The 23,092-nt window shown below is 41.3% G+C and overlaps 1 protein-coding gene across 3 annotated transcripts in view; it reads right to left on the bottom strand.

Moving 5' to 3' along the window:
• The window catches only part of Atad1 (ATPase family AAA domain containing 1), a 42,453-nt gene extending 19,855 nt beyond the window's left edge, over nucleotides 1-22,598 (bottom strand). The window contains exons 1-3 of one of the 3 annotated variants that reach the window (XM_070021126.1): nucleotides 22,436-22,598; nucleotides 3,039-3,213; nucleotides 13-111 (exon numbers count right to left, since the gene is read on the bottom strand). In XM_070021126.1, the coding sequence (XP_069877227.1) occupies nucleotides 13-111; nucleotides 3,039-3,200 (261 nt within the window). In that variant the 5' untranslated portion in view covers nucleotides 3,201-3,213; nucleotides 22,436-22,598. Of the gene's footprint in view, nucleotides 1-12; nucleotides 112-3,038; nucleotides 3,214-7,797; nucleotides 7,849-7,895; nucleotides 7,967-22,435 lie in introns of those variants that run through there. The other 2 variants (XM_070021127.1, XM_070021128.1) reach the window with 2 other exon arrangements.
• Between the last annotated feature and the right edge of the window lie 494 nt (nucleotides 22,599-23,092).

Genomic DNA, 23,092 nt, shown 5'->3' on the forward strand with positions numbered 1-23,092 from the left:
AAAGATACCTACATGCATGTTCAGAGGATCTACTAGATGAGCAGCAATGCTCATTTCATATTCTGAAAGCTTCACATTTTTCACACCAATTTGCTTCATTAGTTTTTCTGCCTATAAAGAGAAAAAAAAATCAACTTCCTTTTCTTGGATTAATACTGGGTGACATTTCAAAATACATACATACATACATATGAAATCTCAAAAACAATGAACAAACACACAAGAAATTTCTAGGCCTCTTGGCCTTTTCCCATCATGAGCCCCTAGATGTAGAAAATATTTGATGTCCCACTTCACAGAAACCAGGACAAATTAACCACCTCTTGGTATAGGAGAAAATAGGATACCTGTTTAGGACATCATATACCTCCCAGGGGGGCACATATGTGTTATGTAATTGCACCTGTAAAATCATCAATGAATGACGGCCTTCCTAGGTTCATTTCATGAATATGCTTCATTTGTCTATAAATCTTTTATGTTGGCTATGAAAAGTACCTATTTTAGCACTGGTAAAGACACTAATTTATTCTTTTTCATTATGTTGCTATAAACGCAAAGCCATCCCACATGTGTTTTTCTTAGGCAATGCTCTAAAATAGCAGATTGAACCAGAGACATTTTGGCCCCTGGAGGGACATCTGGCAATATCTGGAAATACTTCTGAATGTCACATTTCAGGGTGGGAGGAGGGGTGCCATCAGCAACTAGTCAGTTAAAGCAGGGATGCAACTGAGTCATTCCAAAAGGCAAAGAAAAGCCCCCTCCCACATCTCAAATAATTATCAGGTCTACAATATCAATTGTGTCTTTTGAGAAACCCTGCTTGTCCTTATTAGTTCCTTACAACTCTAAGTATACACCTATGATATTAGCTGTTCAGGAGGCAGTAGCAGGAGGATTTCAAGTTCAAGCTCAGCCCAGGCAAAGTTAGCTCTTTTAACCCTATCACAAAGACACAGGCACATTATACGTTTTTTATTCCATGTACATATATGCCCTGAAAATCCTCACCCCTGTAAAACCCTCTAATGAAATTTCTCCTCTCATTACCAATTAAAAATCCAACCTGGCACAGACTAAATTTCCCCATTATCAGACTAGAAGTTATTTACAAATATTCTGTTTAAGACAACCTAAAATTACTTCTAGGTTACTGTTCCTGATTTGATACAACAATGCCATCTTTTACCTTTCATCTTCGAAATCACCATCTTTAAAATTACACATGCCCCACTGATAATATAATAACCTCAAAGTGTTCTACAGCCATGTTTTTTTCTTAATTGGTTTTTAGCGCCAGTCTGAGGTGTGAAGTCAGGACCTGGCACTGTCCCTGAGCTTTTTTGCTCAAAATTAGTGTTCTACCAATTGAACCACAGCATACACCACCACAGCTTTTTTTTTAGGGGGGAGGGTGGTTCATTAGAGATCACAGACTTTCCTTCCCTGAGCAGGCTTTGAACCATGATCCTCAGATCTCAGTCTCCTGAATCGTCAGGATTACAGGTGTAAGCCCCCAACATAGCCATCAATGTTTTTTTTTTTTTTTTTTTTTTTTTGTCGGTCGTGGGGCTTGAACTCTGGGCCTGGGCGCTGTCCCTCAGCTCTTCAGCTCAAGGCGAGCGCTCTACCACTTGAGCTACAGCGCCATTTCCGGTTTTCTGGTGGTTTATTGGAGCTAGGAGTCTCACGATCTCTCCTGCCCGGGCTGGCTTTGAACCGCGATCCTCAGATCTCAGCCTCCTGAGTAGCTAGGATTACAGGCGTGAGCCACCAGCGCCCGGCCCATCAATGTTTTTTGATTCAGTACTCTCTTTTCTTACCACAAAGTCACTACCTTCCCCCTTTCACATTCACATTTGATCCCTGCACTCATTTTGCATTCTAATTCCTTAATTCCCAGCTATTCTCCAAGTAAAATATATTTCAATACATCTGGCAATACCTGATTTCCTAAATGGCCTGGTTCTTGATTATTTTCTTTCTACACATCATTACAAAGACAGCATTTATTCTCTGAGTCTTTCTCACCCATGCTATTCCTTTTGTCACTCTTCTATTCTTAAGCTCTTTGCTATCACTACAGTCTAACAGATCTTGCTTCTAATTTCTTCTGGCTCCAATCCTCTTACATAAGACTCTATGTTACATGCCTACTCACATGTATTTATTTCCCTGTTTAACCATCACTTATATTCAGAAGTTTTCAATGGTCAAAAGAATATTTCAATAGCTGGCCAGAACTCAGGGAGGAAAAAGGTGAAGGGAACACAAAGAAGCTATGGCTTCTGACCAAACAAAAAACATGGCAGCCTTATCATTCTGGATATTATAAACAGTAATAAGCTAAAAGTGGAATTCTCTTCCTAGGCTTTATATTCAGAACCCTTTCTACTTGACATAAGCCCTCCCTCCACTCTGACCAGACTACTCTAATAGGTCCTGTTATTCCTACTTCCACTGAAGAGGGCAAAGCTGAAAAAAAAAACAAACTACAACTTTTCTTAATAATCAGTAACTTTTTAAGGTAACAGCTTAGATTTTTCAGTGTAGTCTATTAGTTTAAGACTGCCAGCTTATCAACATTCTCAAATTTCATGTCATACCAAGCAAAATATATACCATTAGTAAAGACTTATTTATTTATTTGAACTATTAATTAATAAGTTGCACAAAAAGGTTTTAATTCCCTAAGTCAGGTTATAAGCATAATGCATCTTGATTAATGCCACACCTTCCACTGATTTCCCCAAGATAAATTATTTTGTCTAGTTTGTTGAAGTTTTACCTAATCTCTTCAGTTATGAGTTGACAAAACTATTCTGTAATAAGATACTGTATTTTATTCATCATTTTCTTGTAACAAGTTTCTTATAGTAAAAAAAGAGTTGATAAACTAACACTTTTTGAGAAAATATCAAATATGTGGATGTTATAGAAATTCTCACTAATTTGTAATTATTCCATATTCTTAGTTGTGGAGGAAAATCTTTACTACCTGTAAGACAAATGACCTTCAAACATTTCCATCATACCTGTTTCTGAGCTTCTACTTTCTGCTTTCTGGTTGGATCAATTGCATCTACCATCCATTTGATGGTAAAGTATGTTACTGCGCCAAATATTGTTAAACGGAAAATTAAACCAACAACTTCATTCCTACTCAAGGGACGAGAAAAGGCTTCAGCATGTACCATCTTGATTGTTATCCTAAAAAAAAAAAAAAAGAGAGAAATGTCACTAAGTAGTTGCTGTACTAAAATTAGGAATGACTTATGAAGGAGCATGAACTAACCAAGTAAAAATAACTTCAAATCAAAATCAAACATTTACCTTTAAAAAAAAATACTTCATTTTGAGAAATAGATGTTTAAATCTTTTTTTTTTGGGGGGGGAGGGGAGTCCGGTTGTAGGGCCTGAACTCTGGGCCTGGGCACTGTCCCTCAGCTCTTCAGCTCAAGGCTAGTGCCCTACCACTTGAGCCATAGCGCCACTTCCAGCTTTTTTCCTTTTGCTTATGTGGTACTGAGGAATCGAACCCAGGGCCTCATGCATGCAAGGCAAGCGCTCTACCACTGAGCCACCTTCCCAGCCCCTTAAATCTTATCTAAATACATTTAAAGCTTCTCTTAAGAACTGAAGTAGATTAGACACAGGTGTATTTAATAACAGAATAAGAAGTATTTTATGAAAAGTACAATAAAACCTTTATTTGCTTTTCAGCTTTTAAATATAGATTTCGAAGTCTGGAAAACAATGACTAACACTAAACCAAAGAAAAGGTATCTGACAACAAAATAATTGACCAATATGATAAGAATTTCTTCTATCAAGTGTAACTTAGCATGGTACATATCTCTATATATGCCAGGTAAATGTTTTTGAGTAAAATTCAACCTGTGAATGGACTCACTTTTTTCTCATACTTACTGTTCTTTTTATTTTTGGCAGTACCTGGATTTGGGTACTCAGAGCCTGTACTTTCTAGTCAGGCCCACTCTTCTGCGGAGCCATGCCTCCAACCCATCCTACTTCGAAAGATTTCAATGCCTGAGTAAATTTAATTAAACATACCACTTTCTCAATAATTGATATTAAATGTTTTGGACCATCCAACTGCTCCAACATTTCAGTTACATATGAAGCACCAGAACTTTGAAAATCAGCCAAGAAATCTACCATAAGAATACAGTACTCTCACCAGAATAGGGAGGAGGGTAGACAATGTGGCTGCTTTTTATATACAATATATCCCTGGTAACGACGGTAATCACAGCTAGGTTATAGCACGCATTCGCTATACTGTCAAAGGCAGTAACTATACAAACCAAGTTTGTTAGGGATGATATGACAGTCACATTTGGAGAGTTTTAAACATTAAGCCTTGCTAATAACAAGGGTGTGGTGAATGCTATGTGATACATAAAGGAAAAAAGAACATATTTTGCATTCACCTAAAAAGGAAGTAAATCAGAATTTGGACAGCTCAGTAACGGTAAAAAAAAAAAAAAAAAATTAGGTGCTACACATATTAAAATCCATGATTTTGCCAATTCTAAAATTGTATCTCTTCTACCATTAAAGACCTCCTCTTGCTTCTGAAATAGGTCCAATTTCTTTACATTTTAAAATTACTCTTCTATACTTCCTTCCTATTCAAGAGTATGTACTTCTCCCTAATAAGATCTCCAAATTTTGCCATTATAGGATTCCCAGGCATCCAAGGCTATCCAATCAGTAAAGTATTTTACCTTTTTTTTTTTTAGTTGGTTGTGGGGCTTGAACTCTGGGCTCAAGTGCTGTCCCTCAGCTCTTCAGCTCAAGGTTAGTGCTCTACCACTTGAGCCACAGTGCCACTTCTGGTTTTCTTAGTGGTTTATTAGAGATAAGTCTCACAGACTTTCCTGCCCCAGCTGGCTTTGAACCAGAATCCTCAGATCTAAGCCTCCAGAGTAGCTAGGATTACAGGCGTGAGCCACCAGGCAACCATCTAGTGAAGTATGTAATCTTTTATCATTTCTCAATGGGAACTCTCAATAGCTGGAGTCACTAACACTGAAAAGTATCACATAGAGCTCATGCCTGTAATCCCAGCTACTCAGGAGGCTGAGATCTGAGGATCAAAGTTCAAAGCAGGCCGGGTCCAAAAAGTCCCCGGGAGACTCTAATCTCCAATTAACCACTTAAAAAACTGGAAGTGGTGGTGTGGCTCAAGTGATAAGAGTGCTAGCCGGGAGCACAAAGAGGCTCAGGGACAGTACCCAGGCCCTGAGTTCAAGCCCCTCAACTGACCAAGAAAAAAAAAAAAAGAGATATATCTCACATGGATTTTCCCTTCAGCCCAGTATTTACATTGTACCCCGATGGGTTACTGTCTTTCATTCACTTAAGATTAGTCAAATTTTATCCAAATGTCAAAAAACCAACTTTAGGGCTGCGAAGGTGGCTCAGTGGTAGCGTGCTTACCTGGCATGCATGAAACCCTGGGGTTCAATTCCTCAGCACCACATAAACAGAAAAAGTGGGAAATAGCACTATGGCTCAAGTAGTAGAGAATTAGCCTTGAGCTGAAGCACTCAGGGACAGTGCCCAGGCCCAGTTCAAGCCCCACAACGGACAAAAAAAAAAACAAACAAAAACCAACTTTATCTGTTCAATGAAATCTCAAATTCACAAAAACTCTCTACCTTGTGTACACTTAGCCCTACCTCATTATCTTAACAAATGTCTTCTTTTTTGTGATTATTGGCTTTATAACTATGCTACTTTAACTAGAGTTTAAAGACTTATAAACAGGATTAATAACTTTAATTGTCAAACACAAGACAATTTAAAAACTATCTGTTCAACATATAAAACTATAACTGTAACTCCCACTCAATCATTCCAACAAAGTCACTGCCAGACTTCAGAAGGAATTCCCAAAGTCAAAAGTTCTTTAATTCTGGGGCTGGGAAGTTGGCTCAGTGGTAGAATGCTTGCCTTGCATGAATGAGGCCCTGGGTTTAAGTCCTCAGCACCACATAAGCAGAAAAAAGCCAGAAGTAGTGCTGTGGCTCAAGTGGTAGGGCACTACTAGCCTTGAGTTGAAGAGGTGAGGGACAGCACCCAGGCCCAGAATTCAGCCCCCACAACTGACAAAAAAAAGTTCTCTAATTTTCCATTATTAGGAGCCATTTGCTAAACCTAACAACTAAATAACTGAAAACTTTACTGATGTTAAGTAATGTAATTCCACAAGTATTGAACACCTATATACAATAAGGGTATATTGGATATACAATCCAATAATGGATATTCAATAATGGTAAGATGTAATTACTCAAGGACTACACTAGGCCTGTTATATCAGTTAGAAAGGTAGTCATTCGACTAAAATCTCATGTAACACATTTAACACCAGCATGTATTCTTAAAAGAGAGAGAGATTACAAAACACTGGATCGTTTAGTCTTTATTCTGACAGAGTAAAGTTGAAAAGGTGATTGGAATATGATTAGCAATACATAAGGTATTATTCCCACTTGAAAATAACCTTTTGGTAAGGTAAGGGCTTTCATTAATCTGTGAAAAGTGGTTACATTTCAATAAAATGTTTTCATTCGTTTAAAGTTTGAGTTGGTAGTGAAGAAACTGCCATCCACTGGATGTGCGTTGAACTACAAGAACAAAGTAGGGCTATTATCGAAGCACATTTCAGTCATCAAAGAGTAACAGTTTTTAGCCCTATAAAAAACGCGAAGACACAAAAGGCTTCTTTAAATAGTTCCACATTCTGAAATAATTAATGAATACAGTACAGATTTAGGACTAACACCGCCACTTCTCAAAAGTTTGCCTATCTTTTCAAAGGACATCAAAATCCTGACCTGACACTGAAACTTCTTGCTTTGCAGACAGTAACTGATAATACTTCATCCAGTACCTACAAAATGAGACATACAGTCGTCTATCACTCATATAATGCTTACATACCTGTAGTATTGGGCTCACCTACCATTCATATAGTGTTAATGTATCTGTAATATTTGGCTGTTAGAATCACAGGATCATTACAGTTGAATACACAGTAAGCGCCTCAACTGCACACACCAGAAATCATAAAAACACTTTAAGTTCAACAACACGAACACACAAATATGTACCTATACTCAAAAGTGCTAAGAAATCTTGCAAAAGCACGGTGGCTCGGTTCTGTCAGGCAAGCCTGACAGCAGATTCATTCTTAAAGAGCTATCCGTTTCAGAATGGAAAGGGCAATCATGCTTTATCATGACAGATGAAGAGCCGAACATGGCGTTCATTCAGCAGTGTTTCCCGGCTCCTTCACTGCAGTGCCTTTCCCAGGGTTTCTAAGTCCTGCATGCAGCCAGTGTATGATAAAGGAAGCCCGCCAACCTTCACGGGGAGGGCAGGTGACTACTAACAGCACCGTCCTCTGGGGGAAACCGTGCCCAGCCCTGAAGACCCACATCTTCTTCTGCACCAAGTGGTTCACCGGCGCCGGGTCAGCCCTCAGCCCCGACCCACGCCAGCCTCCTTCGCCTACGCGCCCGGGAACGGGGGTCACCGGGGGGAGGGAGGGACCCCCGTCCCCCAAGCCCAGGCGGGCTACAGAGAAGCCCTGGGGACGCACGAGCCTTGGGGTGGGGGGGCCGCGCCCAGCCAGCCCAGGAGCCCGGGCTGGAGGCCAGAGCGAGGCCCGGGACGCCCTTGGAGGTTAATCCCAAAGTACCCAGGGCTGCGGCGCTGGAGGGGGCGCGCGGAGGTGCAATGGGAGGAGGGCACGGTGACCTTTCGGACGGGACTTCCCAGATCGGGGTCGGTTCCTGAAGGATCTCCCAGGGACCCTGCGTGCGTCTAGCCAGAGCCCGTGAGAAGCCGCTACTCACCCCGAGGCAGAAGGAGCGGCGCGACGGGGACACTCGCCCGGCCTTGCACAGGAAGGAAATGCGGCCTGGGAGAAACGCTTCCGGCTGGAGCCGCGGTGTCCCGCCCCCTGTCCCTCCCCGCCCCCCCCCGACACCGAGCATGCGCGGCCCGTCCGCCGTGGCCGCCAGGGAGCAGGCGCGTCCGGAGGCTTGGGAAAGGCTGGCTGATTGCGGCCGCGCAGGCTCAGTGTACCGGGCCTCTGCGCCGGCTACCTGTGTTGGGCTGAGGCTCTCTGCGAGGTGGATGTGTCTGCAAGTAGCACTTGTCAAGGCTCGGGAGTGAACTGCTGGGTCTCAGAGGCTGGGGAAGTCCCTGACATGAGGCGAGGGACGGGGTGCAACGCTGACATTACAGGGAAATCTGCAAAGACATCCCGCTCTTCCCCCGCTTCCCCGGGACTCTCCACCACGCCATGCACAGCTGCTGCTGCTGCTGCTGCTGCTGCTGATGATGATGATGATGATGATGATCCGTCTGTACTCGAGGCGGAGCGCGGGGCGCGGGGACACTGCTGGCCAGTGTGCGTCTGGGTGTCCAGATGAGGTCACCCTCCCCGCACCTCGGCCCCCGCCGACACCTGCGGGGAGGGGCTTCCGTATCCTTCGGAAAGATGACTTTGCCGCCCACACCCACAGGCCTGGCCACTGGATCCGCTCCCTCTATTCCCTCTAGGGCATCTGGTAACCAGGTTTCGCATTCGGGTGACTGCTCTTTTCCCTTCACTCCTTTCTTTTTCTGGAATGAGGGATGTGACACAAAAAGTCCCAAGGGAGCAAATCTGAAAGCCTGCCCTGGCGTTCGGCATACACAGGGCTTCTAGGAGGCGAGCTGGCATTGGGCACTGTTCCCAAATGGAAGAAGTAACTTCTTCAGTTAGAGGCTGTGAGACCGGAATGAACAGCTCCGTTCCCCTCCTGCATCTCATCCTAGAGTATGCAGTTGGTGTGCCTCCACTTTAGTGATCATCTCTGAGGACTGAAGAATTCTGCTGCCTGCTTGTTGAATAAGCAAGTGCTATCATTGTTAGAAACTTGTAATACAATGCAGGCAATGTGCTATGTCCCTTACGTAAAACCCTCTACAGGAGCCACTGTTTTAGCATTATTAGTTTTGTAAGATGACACATTTTTATTAATGGTTTTTTTTTGGGGGGGTCCGGTTCATGGGCCTGAACTCTGGGCCTGGGCACTGTCCCTCAGTTCTTCAGCTCAAGGCTAGCGCTCTACCACTTGAGCCACAGCACCACTTCCGGCTTTTTTCATTTTGCTTTATGTGGTGCTGAGGAATTGAACCCAGGGCCTCAGGCATGCAAGGCAAGCGCTCTACCACTGAGCCATTTTCCCAGCCCAAGATGAGACATTTTAAAGCTCTTTGACCGTCGTATTTTAATACTGGTTAAATAAAATCACCAGAGCAAAAGAACTGGTCTTCAGGAGTGGTGGTTGAATACCTACAATCCCACTTCTTGTAGGCTGAAGCATGAAGATCTCAAGTTTGAAGCCAGCCTGCATTACATAAGCAAGTTTAAGGCCAGTGTGGGCCATATAGGATGTAATTAGTCACTCTACTGAGGACAAACTAACTGAATCCTAACAATGTAGTGGAACTCTAATAAAACTGAATCTAACCTCAATTCATTTACCTAATATTTGAGGAATGATTGCACAGTGAACTACTCATAAAATACTCAAGGCTTACCATCACTGATATGCTGCAAAAATAAAGAGTTTTCATTCCCATTCCTGTGATTTACCCATGCCTTTTGGACCTAATATTTTCTTTGTTGTTTGTTTGTTTGTTTGTTGCGGTCATGGGGCCTGAACTCTGGGACTGGGCACTGTAAAAGTCCCTCAGCAATTCAGCTTAAAGCTAGTGCTCTGCCACTTGAGCCACAGCACCACTTCCAGCTTCTTCTGCTTATATGGTGCTGAGGAATCAAATTCTAAGGCCTCATGCATGTGAGGCAAGCACTCTACCACTGAGCCACCTTCCCAGCCCTGAGAACCTAATATTTTCATCTAGCAAATTCTTAAATTTCTTATACCTGGGCCCTAAAACAAATTATTACCTTTCCACCTACAAAACATTCATTTCTAGCAATCACTAAATTAACTAAGGATATTTCAGAATAGCAGAGAGTAAACACATGCTTTTCATCCCCGGATAGTTTACATCATCTCTGGCAACACAAAATATAAGAGGGAGCTGGGGGCTGGTGGTTCACACCTGTAATCCTAGTTACTCAGGAGGCTGACAGCTGAGGATCATGGTTTGAAGGCCGCACTGGCAGGAAAGTCACTGGGAGACTGTTATCTCCAATTAGCCACAAGAAAACTGGAAGTGGCATTCTGGTTCAAAGTGGTAGAGCACTAGCATGAACAAAAGGAGCTCAGGGACAGCACCTAGGCACTGAGTTCAAGCCCCATTGACTGACCAGAATAAAGAAGGAGGAGGAGGAGAAGGAGGAGGAAGAGGAGGAGGAGGAGGAGGAGGGAGGAAGAGGAGGAGGAGGAGGAGGAGGAGGAGGAGGAGGAGGAGGAGGAGGAGGAGGAGGAGGAGGAGGAGGAGAAAGGAAAAAAAGGGAGTTAATTCATTCTGCATAATAGTAATCAGGAAATTAAGACAGATATTTTTAGTGTTTATGCCTTACCCTCTAATTTTAGAGTTAGGATTTAAAACAAACATTTCATTGGTAGAAAGCTGAAAACTCTTTGTGTGTCTTGGTACACATTTCACTTGAAATAATTATGGCAGACCTCTCTCAATAGTGCCAAAGATTCTGGGTGTCTTTTTTTGGGAGAGGTCAGGGGCTGAGATTGAGCTATTACTAGCTAGTCCACGGTGACCTCAAACTCATGGTCCTCCTGCTTCAGTTTCCTAAGTGCTTATGAGATGCTTGGCCCTCTGTGTTAATGTACAGGAGTGATTAGTTTTCCACTAAGATTGGTTTACTGGATACCTTTGAGGAGAGAGGATTCAAGAGATGAGGTATTTTCAGTTTTCATTGTGTAGATATCTCTTGGACAACTTGGCAAAATTCAAGTTCCTGGATCTCAGCCTTATAGGCTCCAGTCCAACTGCTCTAGGTTTTGGCCCAGGAATCTGCATCGTATTAAACATCTGTGAAATCTGACATGTGAGGATACAATGAGAAGATGTCTATCTGCAAGCCAGGAAGAGTAGAATATACCAGCTTGTCCTGAACTTCTCAGACTCTACAACTGTGAGAAATATATTTGTTGTACGCCGGGAGCCGGTGGCTCATGCCTATAATCCTAGCTACTCAGAAGGCTGAGTTCTGAGGATCACGGTTCAAAGCCAGCTCAGGCAGGAAAGTCCATGAGATTCTTATTTCCAATAAACCACTCGAAAACCAGAAGTGGAGCTGTGGCTCAAGTGGTAGAGCGCTCGCCTTGAGCTGAAGAGCGAGCACATGGACAGCGCCCAAGCCCAGAGTTCAAGCCCCATGACCAACCAAAAATAATATATATATATATATATATATATATATATATATATATATATATATATATATATATATATATATATATATATATATATTTGTTGTGTAAGCCAATCAAAAAAAATTGAGATGGTTTGGATACAGTTTTGGACTACACCAGAAATTCACTTTTAGTGAGTAAAGACTATAGGAATTTTTCTGCAAAAGTATCTAACACGTAAGCCTAAATTGCCTTTAAGGTCATAAGCCAGCTAGACCAATAAGAAATCTCTTTTTTTTTTTTGTCGGTCGTGGGGCTTGAACTCTGGGCTTGGGCGCTGTCCCTCAGCTCTTCAGCTCAAGGCGAGCACTCTACCACTTGAGCTACAGCGCCACTTCCAGTTTTCTGGTGGTTTATTGGACATAGGAGACTCACGGTCTCTCCTGCCCGGGCTGGCTTTGAACCGTGATCCTCAGATCTCAGCCTCCTGAGTAGCTAGGATTACAGGCGTGAGCCACCAGCGCCCGGCTCCAATAAGAAATCTCATGATGTGATTTAGAGTAAATCCCCTTTAGAAAAAAAAAATCTGAAATCTTTGGATAAGTAAAAACAATAAGCTTGACTATATTCATTCTTCATTGGAAATAATCCATTTGATAGTGATCTAGAAAGAGAACTTCAACGCAGATAAAATTATATAGCAGTAACAATACCAGTACAGTAGTTACTTCATAACCTTGGTTGATGTAAAAATATTTGATCAGAAATGAATAATCTCAATTATTATTTTGACAACATAAATTAAAGAGGGTGGAGAAAGAAAAGTAAATCAAGAATAAGAAACTGTACAGAAAGCCATGAGAGCACTGGGAGAGTCCAAGACTAAATGCTTGAACTTCAGTAGCAAGAATAAGAGGAAATTAAGTCAAACATAATGGAAATTTTCAGGGTTGGGAATGTAGCTTAGTAGTAAGACTGCTTGCCTAGGATGCATGAAGCCCTGGGTTTGATTCCTTTAGTACCACAGAAAAAGCTGAAAGTGGTGCTGTGGCTCAAGTGGTAGAGCTCTAGCCTTGAACATAGAGAGGCTCAGGGACAGCGCCCAGGCCCATGACCAGCAAAACAATAACAACAACAACCACAAAACCTATAATGGAAAATTTCAACATTTTGCCAGGTACCTGGCACAGGTACAGGTATAGGCTCATGCCTATAATCTTCTTACTTAGAAGTCAGAGAGCCAACCATGGCAGATGAGTTTGTGAAGCCACTTCTCAAATGATAGCTGGCATGGTTGTATTCCCTAGTCATCCCAGTTATGAAGGGAAGTCTAAAATACGTAGATCAAGGTCCAAGCTTGTGCCTGGTCAGGAAGAAGATTGTAAGAAACAAAAACAGCACACAAAAAGGCTAGAGGTGTGGCTCAGTGGTAGAATACTTTCTAGAAGCTTTGAGGCTAAGTTCAAATCAGTCAAAAGCCAGAAGAGGGGGGGGGAAGGGGGGAGAATTAACAAATTAGAAGAAATGAAAGATAGTAGCTTCATTCTATGAAAAGCCCAGAAAGCTAAACAACATAAACAACAACAGCAAAGTTCAAAGACTATATTATTGTAAATTTGTTTTCATTTTGTTGTTGTTGTTGATGGTCCCTGAGCTTGAACTCAGGGGCTGGATGTTGTCTCTGAGTTTTTTTACTCAAGGCTAGGGCTCAACCACTTAAGCCACAGCCCCACTTCAAGCGTTTTGGTGGTTAACTGGACTTTCCTCCCCAGGCTGGCTTTGAACTATGATCCTTAGATCTCAGTCTCTTGAGTAGCTAGGATTATAGACATGGGTCCTAACACCCACTGCTTTCTCATTTTTTCACTTTATATATGATTTAAGATGAGTGCATATGAAAATGAGTTATGTGATTTTTCTCAGGTTATCAGGATAGCACTAATTCACAAATCATCCTGCAGTTTCTATATAGCTATATAGCCCTTTTAAACTGTTTTACCAGTTGTATGTATTTTTCTATCTTCTCCTACTAAAAACCATTTTCCAGGATTTTGGGTACTTATTTAACTTGGATGATATTTTGTTGCTCATCTTTCATATACTATTCAGAATAACTGTTCAAATGGTATATGTGGATAAAGTCAGGAGTGATCAGAACCAGGGAATCTGAGCTGTTTATATTACATTATCTAATTAGAAAAAGTTTTAAGACCCAGAATGGATTCTCTAGGACTCAACTGAGACCTTCATAAGTGTCCCTCTATTTGGTTTCTTAAATGGAAGAGGAGGAAAGGACTGGGTAAAAATAACAAAAATAGAAATTCTTTAGCCAGAACATAGGAAACAGTAATTGAAATGCTAGCTCTCATTCCTGTAACAGCAGATTGATAGATGAGGCATAAAACCAGACCAGATGCTGTGGTTTCCAGGATTCACTTGACTTCCCATCCTCTATAACCTGAAGCAGTTTCTGTTGTAAGTAGGGCACTTGCTTGCTCTCATTTTTACCTGATTCTAGGAAAATGCCCTTGGAAGTATTTGGAAAATAGTATGTGCTGGTACTTAACATTAAAAAAAATTAAGATTGCATGAACAATGCCCCCCCCAACTTCCCTTTTCTTTATTAGCTAGAATAACTGGTAACCTTGAAGCATATGTGAAACTTAAATGGACAAGAATTTGAATGCTTTGATTTTTGTAAGCACAGATTCATGTAAGTCTCTGTCCATTCTGTTATATCCTCACAAGAGGATATATCAGGCTGGAAGCATGACTCAGAACAGCAGACCACCTCCCAAGTAAGCATGAAGACTTGAGTTCAAATCCTAGTACCAACCCCCTTCAAAAAAAGAATAGGAATATCTAGGACATAGAAAGGGTTTAACAAATGTTTTAAGTAATTTTCTTTTCAAATCTGACATACAATAGGAATTTTCAAGCTGCATTCTTACAAATTTCATCTGATGAGGGGAATAAAAGAGAAAGATAAATGGCCCATTAATACTGTTCAGAACGTGTCTGTTCACGATAGATTTATCAGAAACTAATCCAGTCAAGGAAAGCACTCCAAATCTACAGGTTTTAAGAACATGAACTTAACAGACCTGGGTTTGAATTCAATATCTAGATTTGAATTTACAGCAGTGTGACTTTGGATAAGTTACTTATGCTTTTTCAAGCCTTAGTTTCCATATCTACCATCTATCTACCTATCTATGTGTAATGAGAGAGAAGGGGAGTGGGGGGAGGGTCCTGGGGCTTGAGCTCAGAGCCTGGACACTGTCCCAGAGCTTCTTTGCTCAAAGTTAGCATTCTACCACTTACTCACTTCTCCACTTAGAGTTCTTTGGTGGTTAATTGGAGATAAGAATCTCAGGGACTTTTCTGCCTGGGATGGCTTTGAACCATGATCATTAGATGATCTTAATCTCCTGAGTAGCTAGGATTACAGTGGTGGGCCAGTTTCCTTATATTTAACATGAGAATAATAGTATACACACCAGAGATTTGCATCGAGGATCAAGAGAAATACTGAGTATAAAATGCTGGGTTAAATATCTGGAACTTACCAGGTAATCAATAAATATACTGGAATAATATTTGAGATGATATATTCATTATGTTATGAAATGATATTCTGTCATTCCCAGAAATCTATAAGGACAAGAATTTTCTCACATCTCCTTTTTGTTTGCCTGAGGACTTTCTTAGCTTTTCAAACATGGCATCTGAAATGCTAATCTTCTCTGACTCACAAACAGGTCCTGCCTTTCTGTTCCTTTGACCCTGCCAATGTTTATGCACCCTTCTGGCTGGGTCTTAATGATCAGTAGGCTACATACCATTTGTGATGTTACATAAAACCCAGTACGATTCCATTCTATGACCCTAATCCATACAAATAACGAAGCGGATATTTCTTGGTTCCTGGAGATTATCATTAATGCTGGCTGTTATTTCCATCTGTCTAGTAACAGCCATTTGTTAAACTTACAGCCCTGGCTCTTCACAGAACTGTTACCTTTTGTAAGCTAGAATTTTGTTCAATATTTGATTTCCATTTCTTTGCTTAGGGGAAAACTACCTTAGTTATGTTGCTTAGGTGGATTTTGAATGAAAAAAAAAAAAAGGAATTAATTCAGTAAATAAGTGAGATACTAAGCCAGATGTGAGATCCTAAAAGTCAAGACCCGGAGGGGCACCAGTGGTTCATACCTGTAATCTTAGCTGACTTAGGAGGCTGAGATCTGAGGATGGTGGTTCAAAGCTGTAAGGTCTGCTCCTGGATGGTGAGCAGACTCCACCCTCCTTGCAGCAAAGTCTCCTCCCAGTACCTGCATTACCTAAGCAACTGGCACACCTGGAAGAGGTCTCATCTGCATCTGCTGAGGTCACATCTGAATTTGATGTGGCCACACCTTTCTCCGCCCATACCCTAGATAAGGCCTAGCCCAGAATAAAGCCTAGCCCAGGCCCAGACGCTCTCTTTCCCAGGTCTTTCCCAGCCTCCTGGAGGGTCAGTGTGGCCTGGTGTCAGCCGGAACGATGAATAAACCTACCCCTTACCTGAATACCACGTGCATGGTGTGATTCTTACTCGGCTACCTCTTTTTAAAATCCTAACAAAAGCCAGCCGGGGCAAGAATGTCCATGAGACTCATCTCCAATTAACTACTAGAAAACCGGAAGTAGCACTGTGGATCAAGTGGTACAGCGCTCACCTTGAGCTGAAGAGCTGAGGGACAGTATCCAGGCCCAGAGGTCAAGACCCACAACCACCACCACCACCAACAACAACAACAAAAAGAAAACCTTGGAAGGCATGGTAGTGGAAAAACAGAGGAGGAGGTAACAATGCTTGATAGGAAATGTACTCATTATCTTACTCATATAACTGTAACCCCTCTGTACACTATTTTTTACAATAAAAAATGTATTAAAAAAAAAAGAAAACCTTAGTTCTTGAAGCCAGATATGGTACAATAACTTGAAAATCTTTTTTGTTTTTGTTTTTGTTTTTTTTCCAGTCATGGGGCTTGAACTCTGGGCCTGGGCACTGTCCCTCAGCTCTTCAGCTCAAGGCTAGTGCTCTACCACTGGAGCCAAGCACCACTTCCAGCTTTTTCTGCTTATGTGGTGCTGAGGAATCGAACCCAGGGCCTCATGCATGCAAGGCAAGCACTCTACCACTGAGTCACCTTCCCAGCCCCGGAAATCTTTTTTTGTTGTTGTTTATTTCTGTAAACCACAGCCCTCATTTTTACTCCCTGAGGACTATAATAACATCAAAGCTGTTACTTCTATGAATTCATCTGAGCACAACACATTTACTAAAATATTTGTTAATATCCTATATACAACACTCCCAATATCTAAGGAGTTTTCTGAACGAAAGAAATGATATATCCTGTCCAGAGACTGAACGTACTTCTTCCAAAGGAAAACACAAAGCAAAGTTGGCAGATTTTGGGTTGTTTAAAAGTTGACTGTTTGCTCTGCCTTCTTTCACCTACAAGGGACCAGCTGCACTGCCATGGCAAGCCAAAGTCAAAGTCTTCTCTGCCCTACCCCCTTTGTTGTTATTGTTGCTGGAAGCAGGAAAACAAGACAAAGGGGTAAAAGAGTGGGGGGAAAAGCCTGTAACTTGAGTTACAGAACGACAGGAAATAAATTAAGTATACTAAATTGACCAGGCTCAAAGTCCCATTCAACTTCAAAATAGTATGCCCGATAGAGTTTCACAAAGCATCCTATTTTCTAGCTTGCTGTTTATTCTGTTTAAATACCAAGCACCATTCTGAGAGCTTTGAATGTCCAAGTAAGGCCCAGGGCTACAGGCATGTCCACACCCATTTCTTGAGTTCTCAGGTGAATGAGGGATCAGAAAGGGGAACTGATGGTGAAGGAATGAAGAAAAAAGGCCCTGATTTCTCAATGGTGTTGACTTCCCCTACAGTGTTTTATAAAAAGTTGAAAATTGTTACTATTTCTTTGCTGCATAAAAAGATTTAGAACTCTGCCTATTCTCCAACCTGTGGCTTGAATGTGTCCCACTTTTCATACTCCAAAACATCTACCATTGAATCCAATGTCTAGGCTATTTAATGCAATCCATATGCTTATATTATGTTGTCCTAACAAACCAGAACACAAGATCCTCCTCTCCCTACTTCCTAGGGACTCTTGGAAATAAAACAGATCATTCCGTTTCATTGAACAGGTTGTAAAAGCCATGAAAAACTTTAATAAGGATTAGATCGAAAGGTTTTTAAAAGGAGGTATGATTATGATAAATATAAAGCAAACTTCATCTTTCATAGATCATGGCTTTTAGAATGAGTTTGTAAGCATTAAGGAAGAAGAAGCCTTTTTTTTTGGGGGGGGGGTCCGGTCGTGGGGCCTGAACTCTGGGCCTGGGCACTATCCCTCAGTTCTTCAGCTCAAGGCTAGCGCTCTACCACTTGAGCCACAGCGCCACTTCTGGCTTTTTTCTTTTTGCTTATGTGGTGCTGGGAATTGAACCCAGGGCCTCAGGCATGCAAGGCAAGCGCTCTACCACTGAGCCACCTTCCCAGCCCCAAAGAGGGCTTTTTTTTTTTCATACTTTCTTACCATTTCTTAACACATTTATTCTCTTGTAAATCTCTTTTTTTAGCTTGCCAATGAAGGTTTTATTTCATGTGGCACTTTTCAGGAATGGAACTCTTCCTAACCTCCATTGATTGTAACAAATTCTGAAAATGCTCACATAGGTTCTCATGATCCATGGTTTAATTAAGAATTGGCTTAGGGCTGGGAATGTGACTTTAGTGGTAGAGTGTTTGCCTAGCATGCATGAAGCTCTGGGTTCCATTCCTCATACCATATAAACAGAAAAGCCAGAAGTGGCACTGTGGCTCAAGTGGTAGAGTGCTAACCTTAAACAAACGAAGCTCAGGGACAGTGCCCAGGCCCTGAGTTCAAGCCCCAGGACTGACAAAACAAACAAACAAACAAATAAATAAAAGAGTTGGCTGAAGAATTGCAGAAAGCTAAGAACACAGACTTATCTGTGTAAGTGTAGATTTACTATATCAACGGAGAAACATGTTCTCTCTCTCTCTTTCTCTCTCTCTCTTAGTTTTAATCTTATGCTGTAGCAAGTGAATTAGGAGTAAGAAACTCCATACCTATTCAGCATAGTCCTTAATAGTTTATAAACATTTGGAGCCTTGTATAGACTTGGAACACATTTTTCTCATAGAAGTAACAAATCAACATTAAGAAAGGTAAGATATATACCATCTTTTCCCTTGAGCATGATAGAAACATGCATCTAAGATGATAAAATTTCAATAACTCACACTCTCAAGATTGAAAGGCCCAATGCCAGTGACTCATGCCTGTAATCCTAGCTACTCAGGAGGCGGAGAGCTGAGGATCACAGATCAAAGCCAGCCAGAGCAGGAAATTCCTTGAGACTATCTGCACTTAATCACTAAAAAGCCAGAATTGGAGCTCTGGCTCAAGTGATACAGTGCTAGCCTTGAGCATAAAGATGATCAGGGACAGTGCCCACATCCTGAGTTCAGGACCAGGACTAGTCAACAACAAAAACCCACAAAAAACTAGCACAGTCAAAATCTAACTAGTGAATATCATTACTCTAAGAAACTCCCTTGTATGACCCATGTGTAATCGCTCTTTCTCCTCTACCTCAACACCTGCCAACCCCTGGTCTGTTCCCTGGACTGTTCTTATTAGGCTCTCTGGTTTACAATTCTGAGTTTCACTCAAGACTAGACTAGGGTATTCTGTTAGGGCTAAAACAAAGCCAGAAATCTGCTAATTCAGTAGTGCATTAAATTGTACCTACTACATTCTTTTGTCTGGTACATACATTCCTCAAGTCATTGTTCCAAGAGTTCCATGTAGGTTTAGAACTATATTCAATGAAAAGTTTTACTCCATTTTACCCAGACCTGAACAGAACACCACGATTTAACTGCTGTCATGGGCTGAATGTTTGTGTCCCATTAAAATTCATAAGTTTAAGCCCTAACCACCACTCTGCCTCCCATGCACATATTTGGAGATGAGGTTTTTTTTTTTTTTTTTGCGGGGTGGGGGGGTAGGGGGGTAGGTCCAGTCATGGGGCGTGAACTCTGGACCTGGGCACTGTCCCTCAGCTCTTCAGCTCAAGGCTAGCACTCTACCACTTGAGCCACAGCGCCACTTCCGGCTTTTTTCTTTTTGCTTATGTGATGCTGAGGAATCAAACCCAGGTCCTCAGGCATGCAAGGCAAGCGCTCTATCACTGAGCCACCTTCCCAGCCCCTGGAGATGAGTTTTTTGAGTTATTTAGGTTAGTGGAGCCCATTAGAGTTGGCCATCTTTTTAGAAGAATGCTAGAGAATCTGTAATTGGCAAAATACTTTTTAAAAAATGTGGCACTGCATATTATGTCAGTTTCTAATTCAATCACTACTTTTCCTAATAATTCTACTTGAACATCTTTTGTACAAGATTTTTATTGAACAGATTATTCTTATCTGAATTTTCAGACCAAAACTAGACTGATATCTTCAGAGCTCAAAATAATTTTAACCTCTCAAATATATTTTGATGGCTACTTTGAGTTAATTTACTACTTGAATATCTAGCCCTTGGTCCCCTTAATTTCTTAATGTTTCATTATAAATAATGGCTAAGTGAGCTGGGTTCTATTGGGGTCAATTAGGGTCAATTATTCATTTTTTAAAAATGTCTTTGAGGGCTGGGAAGATGGCTCAGTGGTAGAGCGCTTGCCTTGCATGCCTGAGGCCCTGGGTTCAATTCCTCAGCACCACATAAGCAAAAAGAAAAAAAAGCTGGAAGTGGCGCTGTGGCTCAAGTGGTAGGGCGCTAGCCTTGAGCTGAAGAGCTGAGGGACAGTGCCCAGGCCCAGAGTTCAGGCCCCACAACCGGACCCAAAAACAAACAAACAAACAAAATAAAAATGTCTTTGAGGAGCTTGTTTCAAAGAGAACAGGTCACAGTCTATTTCTTTCACATAAAGCCTCTTAAAATACAAGAAATGAGGAAAGCAAGAAAGAAAGGAAGGAAGGAAGGGAGGGAGGGAGGGAGGGAGGAGAGGGGATGAAGGGAAGGAGGGGGGAGGGAGGGAGGAATGTTGAATTACGTAATTGAGTTTAAGGAACATAAAAGTTTGCTTTTATTATCTATAGATAATAGTTTTAAACAATTTAGTATCTGATATACAAATATAAGAAATTTTTTTAATTTAATTTTATTTTATTTGTGAACATACTGTACAGAGTGGTTACAATTACATGGGCAGGATAGTGCGTACATTTCTTACCAAGCATTGCAGCCTCCTCCTTTGTTTACCCTTCACATCCCTTCCCAGCCTCCCCCCTCCCCCCCAATACAAGAAATTTTTGACCATCAAGGAAAGACAAGGGAGCTGGCATAGATACTTGTTTAGCATAAAAGAGGGTCTACATTCAAAATGGAGGCTTTGGGTTCAATTGCCAGCCTTACCACCACGACTAACAACAACGACAAAAAAAAAAGAACCCTCATAATTGGAATGGAACTAGACTGGAACTAAGCTATTGTCGTAAGTGAGGTGAAGACTCTGGAATAGAACTGTAAGCTTTGGTACCTAAGGCAATGTTCCACTGCTCTCCACTAGATGGACTTCCTCTACCTCAGTGATCTTTTCCCATCTCATTGGCTTCCTTTTTTTCCCCACTTGCTTCTTACATCTGTGAGCTTGAGTTAATCAGCAGAGGGGGTTATAAAGAAGCTTCTCCTTGAGGCTAGTGCCATTTCTTTCTCTCTTTACCTCCTCCCCTTCCATTCCCCTTTCCCTTTTCCCTTCCCCTTCTCTCTCCACTTTCCCCTCTCCTCTTCCTGCAGTCTTTCTTTCTGCCTTCTTGGGGCTTGAACTCTGGTCATGAGTGCTGTCCCTGAGAGTTTAGCACTTTATCACTTGAGCCATTGGCTTTTTGGTGGTTAATTTGACATTGATGCCCTGGCTGGCTTTGAACCACAATCCTCAGATCTCAGCCTCCTGAGAAGCTAGAATAAGAGGCTTGAGTTACCAGCACCGGGTATTTATCTTTATTTATTTAGCTACATCTCTAGGGTTGTCCTTGCATATGGCATTGCGGTTTCTGTTCTGCCTCTTCACATTATCTTCAACATCTCACTCCAGTTTGCCACTACTGTCCAGAAAACGGGAATTAACTGACTCACTTTGAAATACAAAAGATTATTGCTGATCCCAGTTCTAGAACTAAAACACTGAGAGTTTCTTTTTTCCTCTCCCACAGTAGGGTTTAAAAAAAGTTTAATTGTTCCAGAGCTAATCAGGATAATCTATGAAATTAAACTTCAATTATGAGTTGGCCACTTCCATCTTAGAGAAAAGTCAACAGAGAAATGAAAGAAAATAACTTCATTACAACTTACTTGAAAGAGAAAAGTTAGCTTATTGAATAACTATCAAGTTCTTGAGGAAATTTTGATTATTTTTGTATGCTGCAACTGAAGAAAAAACTACAATAGTAAATTTGGTCTGTAATTAAAAAGAACTCATAGCTTATCCCCTTCTCTTCCTTCAGGGCAGAGAATATTAACTAAGCCTGACACTTCCTCCGTTGATGTTCCCTTTAGGGAACAAAAGATGGAAATAGTGATTAGGATCTTTCCAGAGAACATCTGCACTAAGGGTAAAAAGAAAAGGTTATATAAGATGACATGATAATATAAACATATGGTCAACATTATTTCAAGACTATATTATTTCCAGCTGCTAAATTGTTTGTGTTTGAAAAAGTCTGTAGTCTATTATTCACTGCGTTATATATACTTAACAGCATTTATCTGAAATGTAAAAAAACAACAACTAGGCATTGTAAAAATTGACAGAGTACAAATTTTATACAACTGATTTTTTTTAACCTCCAATAAACTTCAGTAAGAAAAGGGAGCAGCATCATGGAAATAAAAACTAAGACATAGTTAGCAGTTATTTGTGCCTAGAGTCTTAATTTTAAATGTCACTGTACCTTCTGAGCTAGGCCAGGCCTGGGGAAGCCCGCGTTGGTTTGCTTTCTTCCCAGTTCAGCTCGCATCCTTCTAATTTATAGAAAACATTTGCTAGAAATGACCAAGCCTGTACGTGGGGTGACATCTGAAGCTCGCCCCCACAGAGAACGCTGAATGAGTGAAAGAAGAGATTGTGTGCATTCTTGCCCATGTCACAATGTTGGACATTGTTGTGACATAGGAGAGGCATTGGCAGGTAGAAGTGATTAGAAGAGATTAGCCTGGTTCCTTGGAGGACTCAGAGAAAAATAAAACATATTGAAACTTAATTGAAACATTGGCATGGTGTAAGATTCTATTAATAAAAGGTATATGACTATTTAAAAAGTCTGGGTTTTGCTGGGATATCTTTTTTTTCTTTTTTTCTTTTTCTTTTTGTCAGTTGTGGGGCTCTGACTCTGGGCCTGGGTGCTGCTTCTCAGTTCTTTAGCTCAAGGCAAGTGCTCTACCACTTGAGCCACAGTGTCACTTACACTTTTCTGGAGGTTAATTAGAGATAAGAATCTCACGAATTTTCCTGCCAGGGATGGATTTGAACAGTGATCCTCAGATCTCAGCCTCCGTAGTAGCTAGGATTATAGACGTGAGACACCAGCACCCAGCTTACTGGGATATCT

Source organism: Dipodomys merriami, unplaced genomic scaffold (genome assembly GCF_024711535.1).
Source record: "Dipodomys merriami isolate MVZ:Mamm:240054 unplaced genomic scaffold, mDipMer1.0.p SCAF_14, whole genome shotgun sequence".
NCBI lineage: Eukaryota > Metazoa > Chordata > Mammalia > Rodentia > Heteromyidae > Dipodomys > Dipodomys merriami.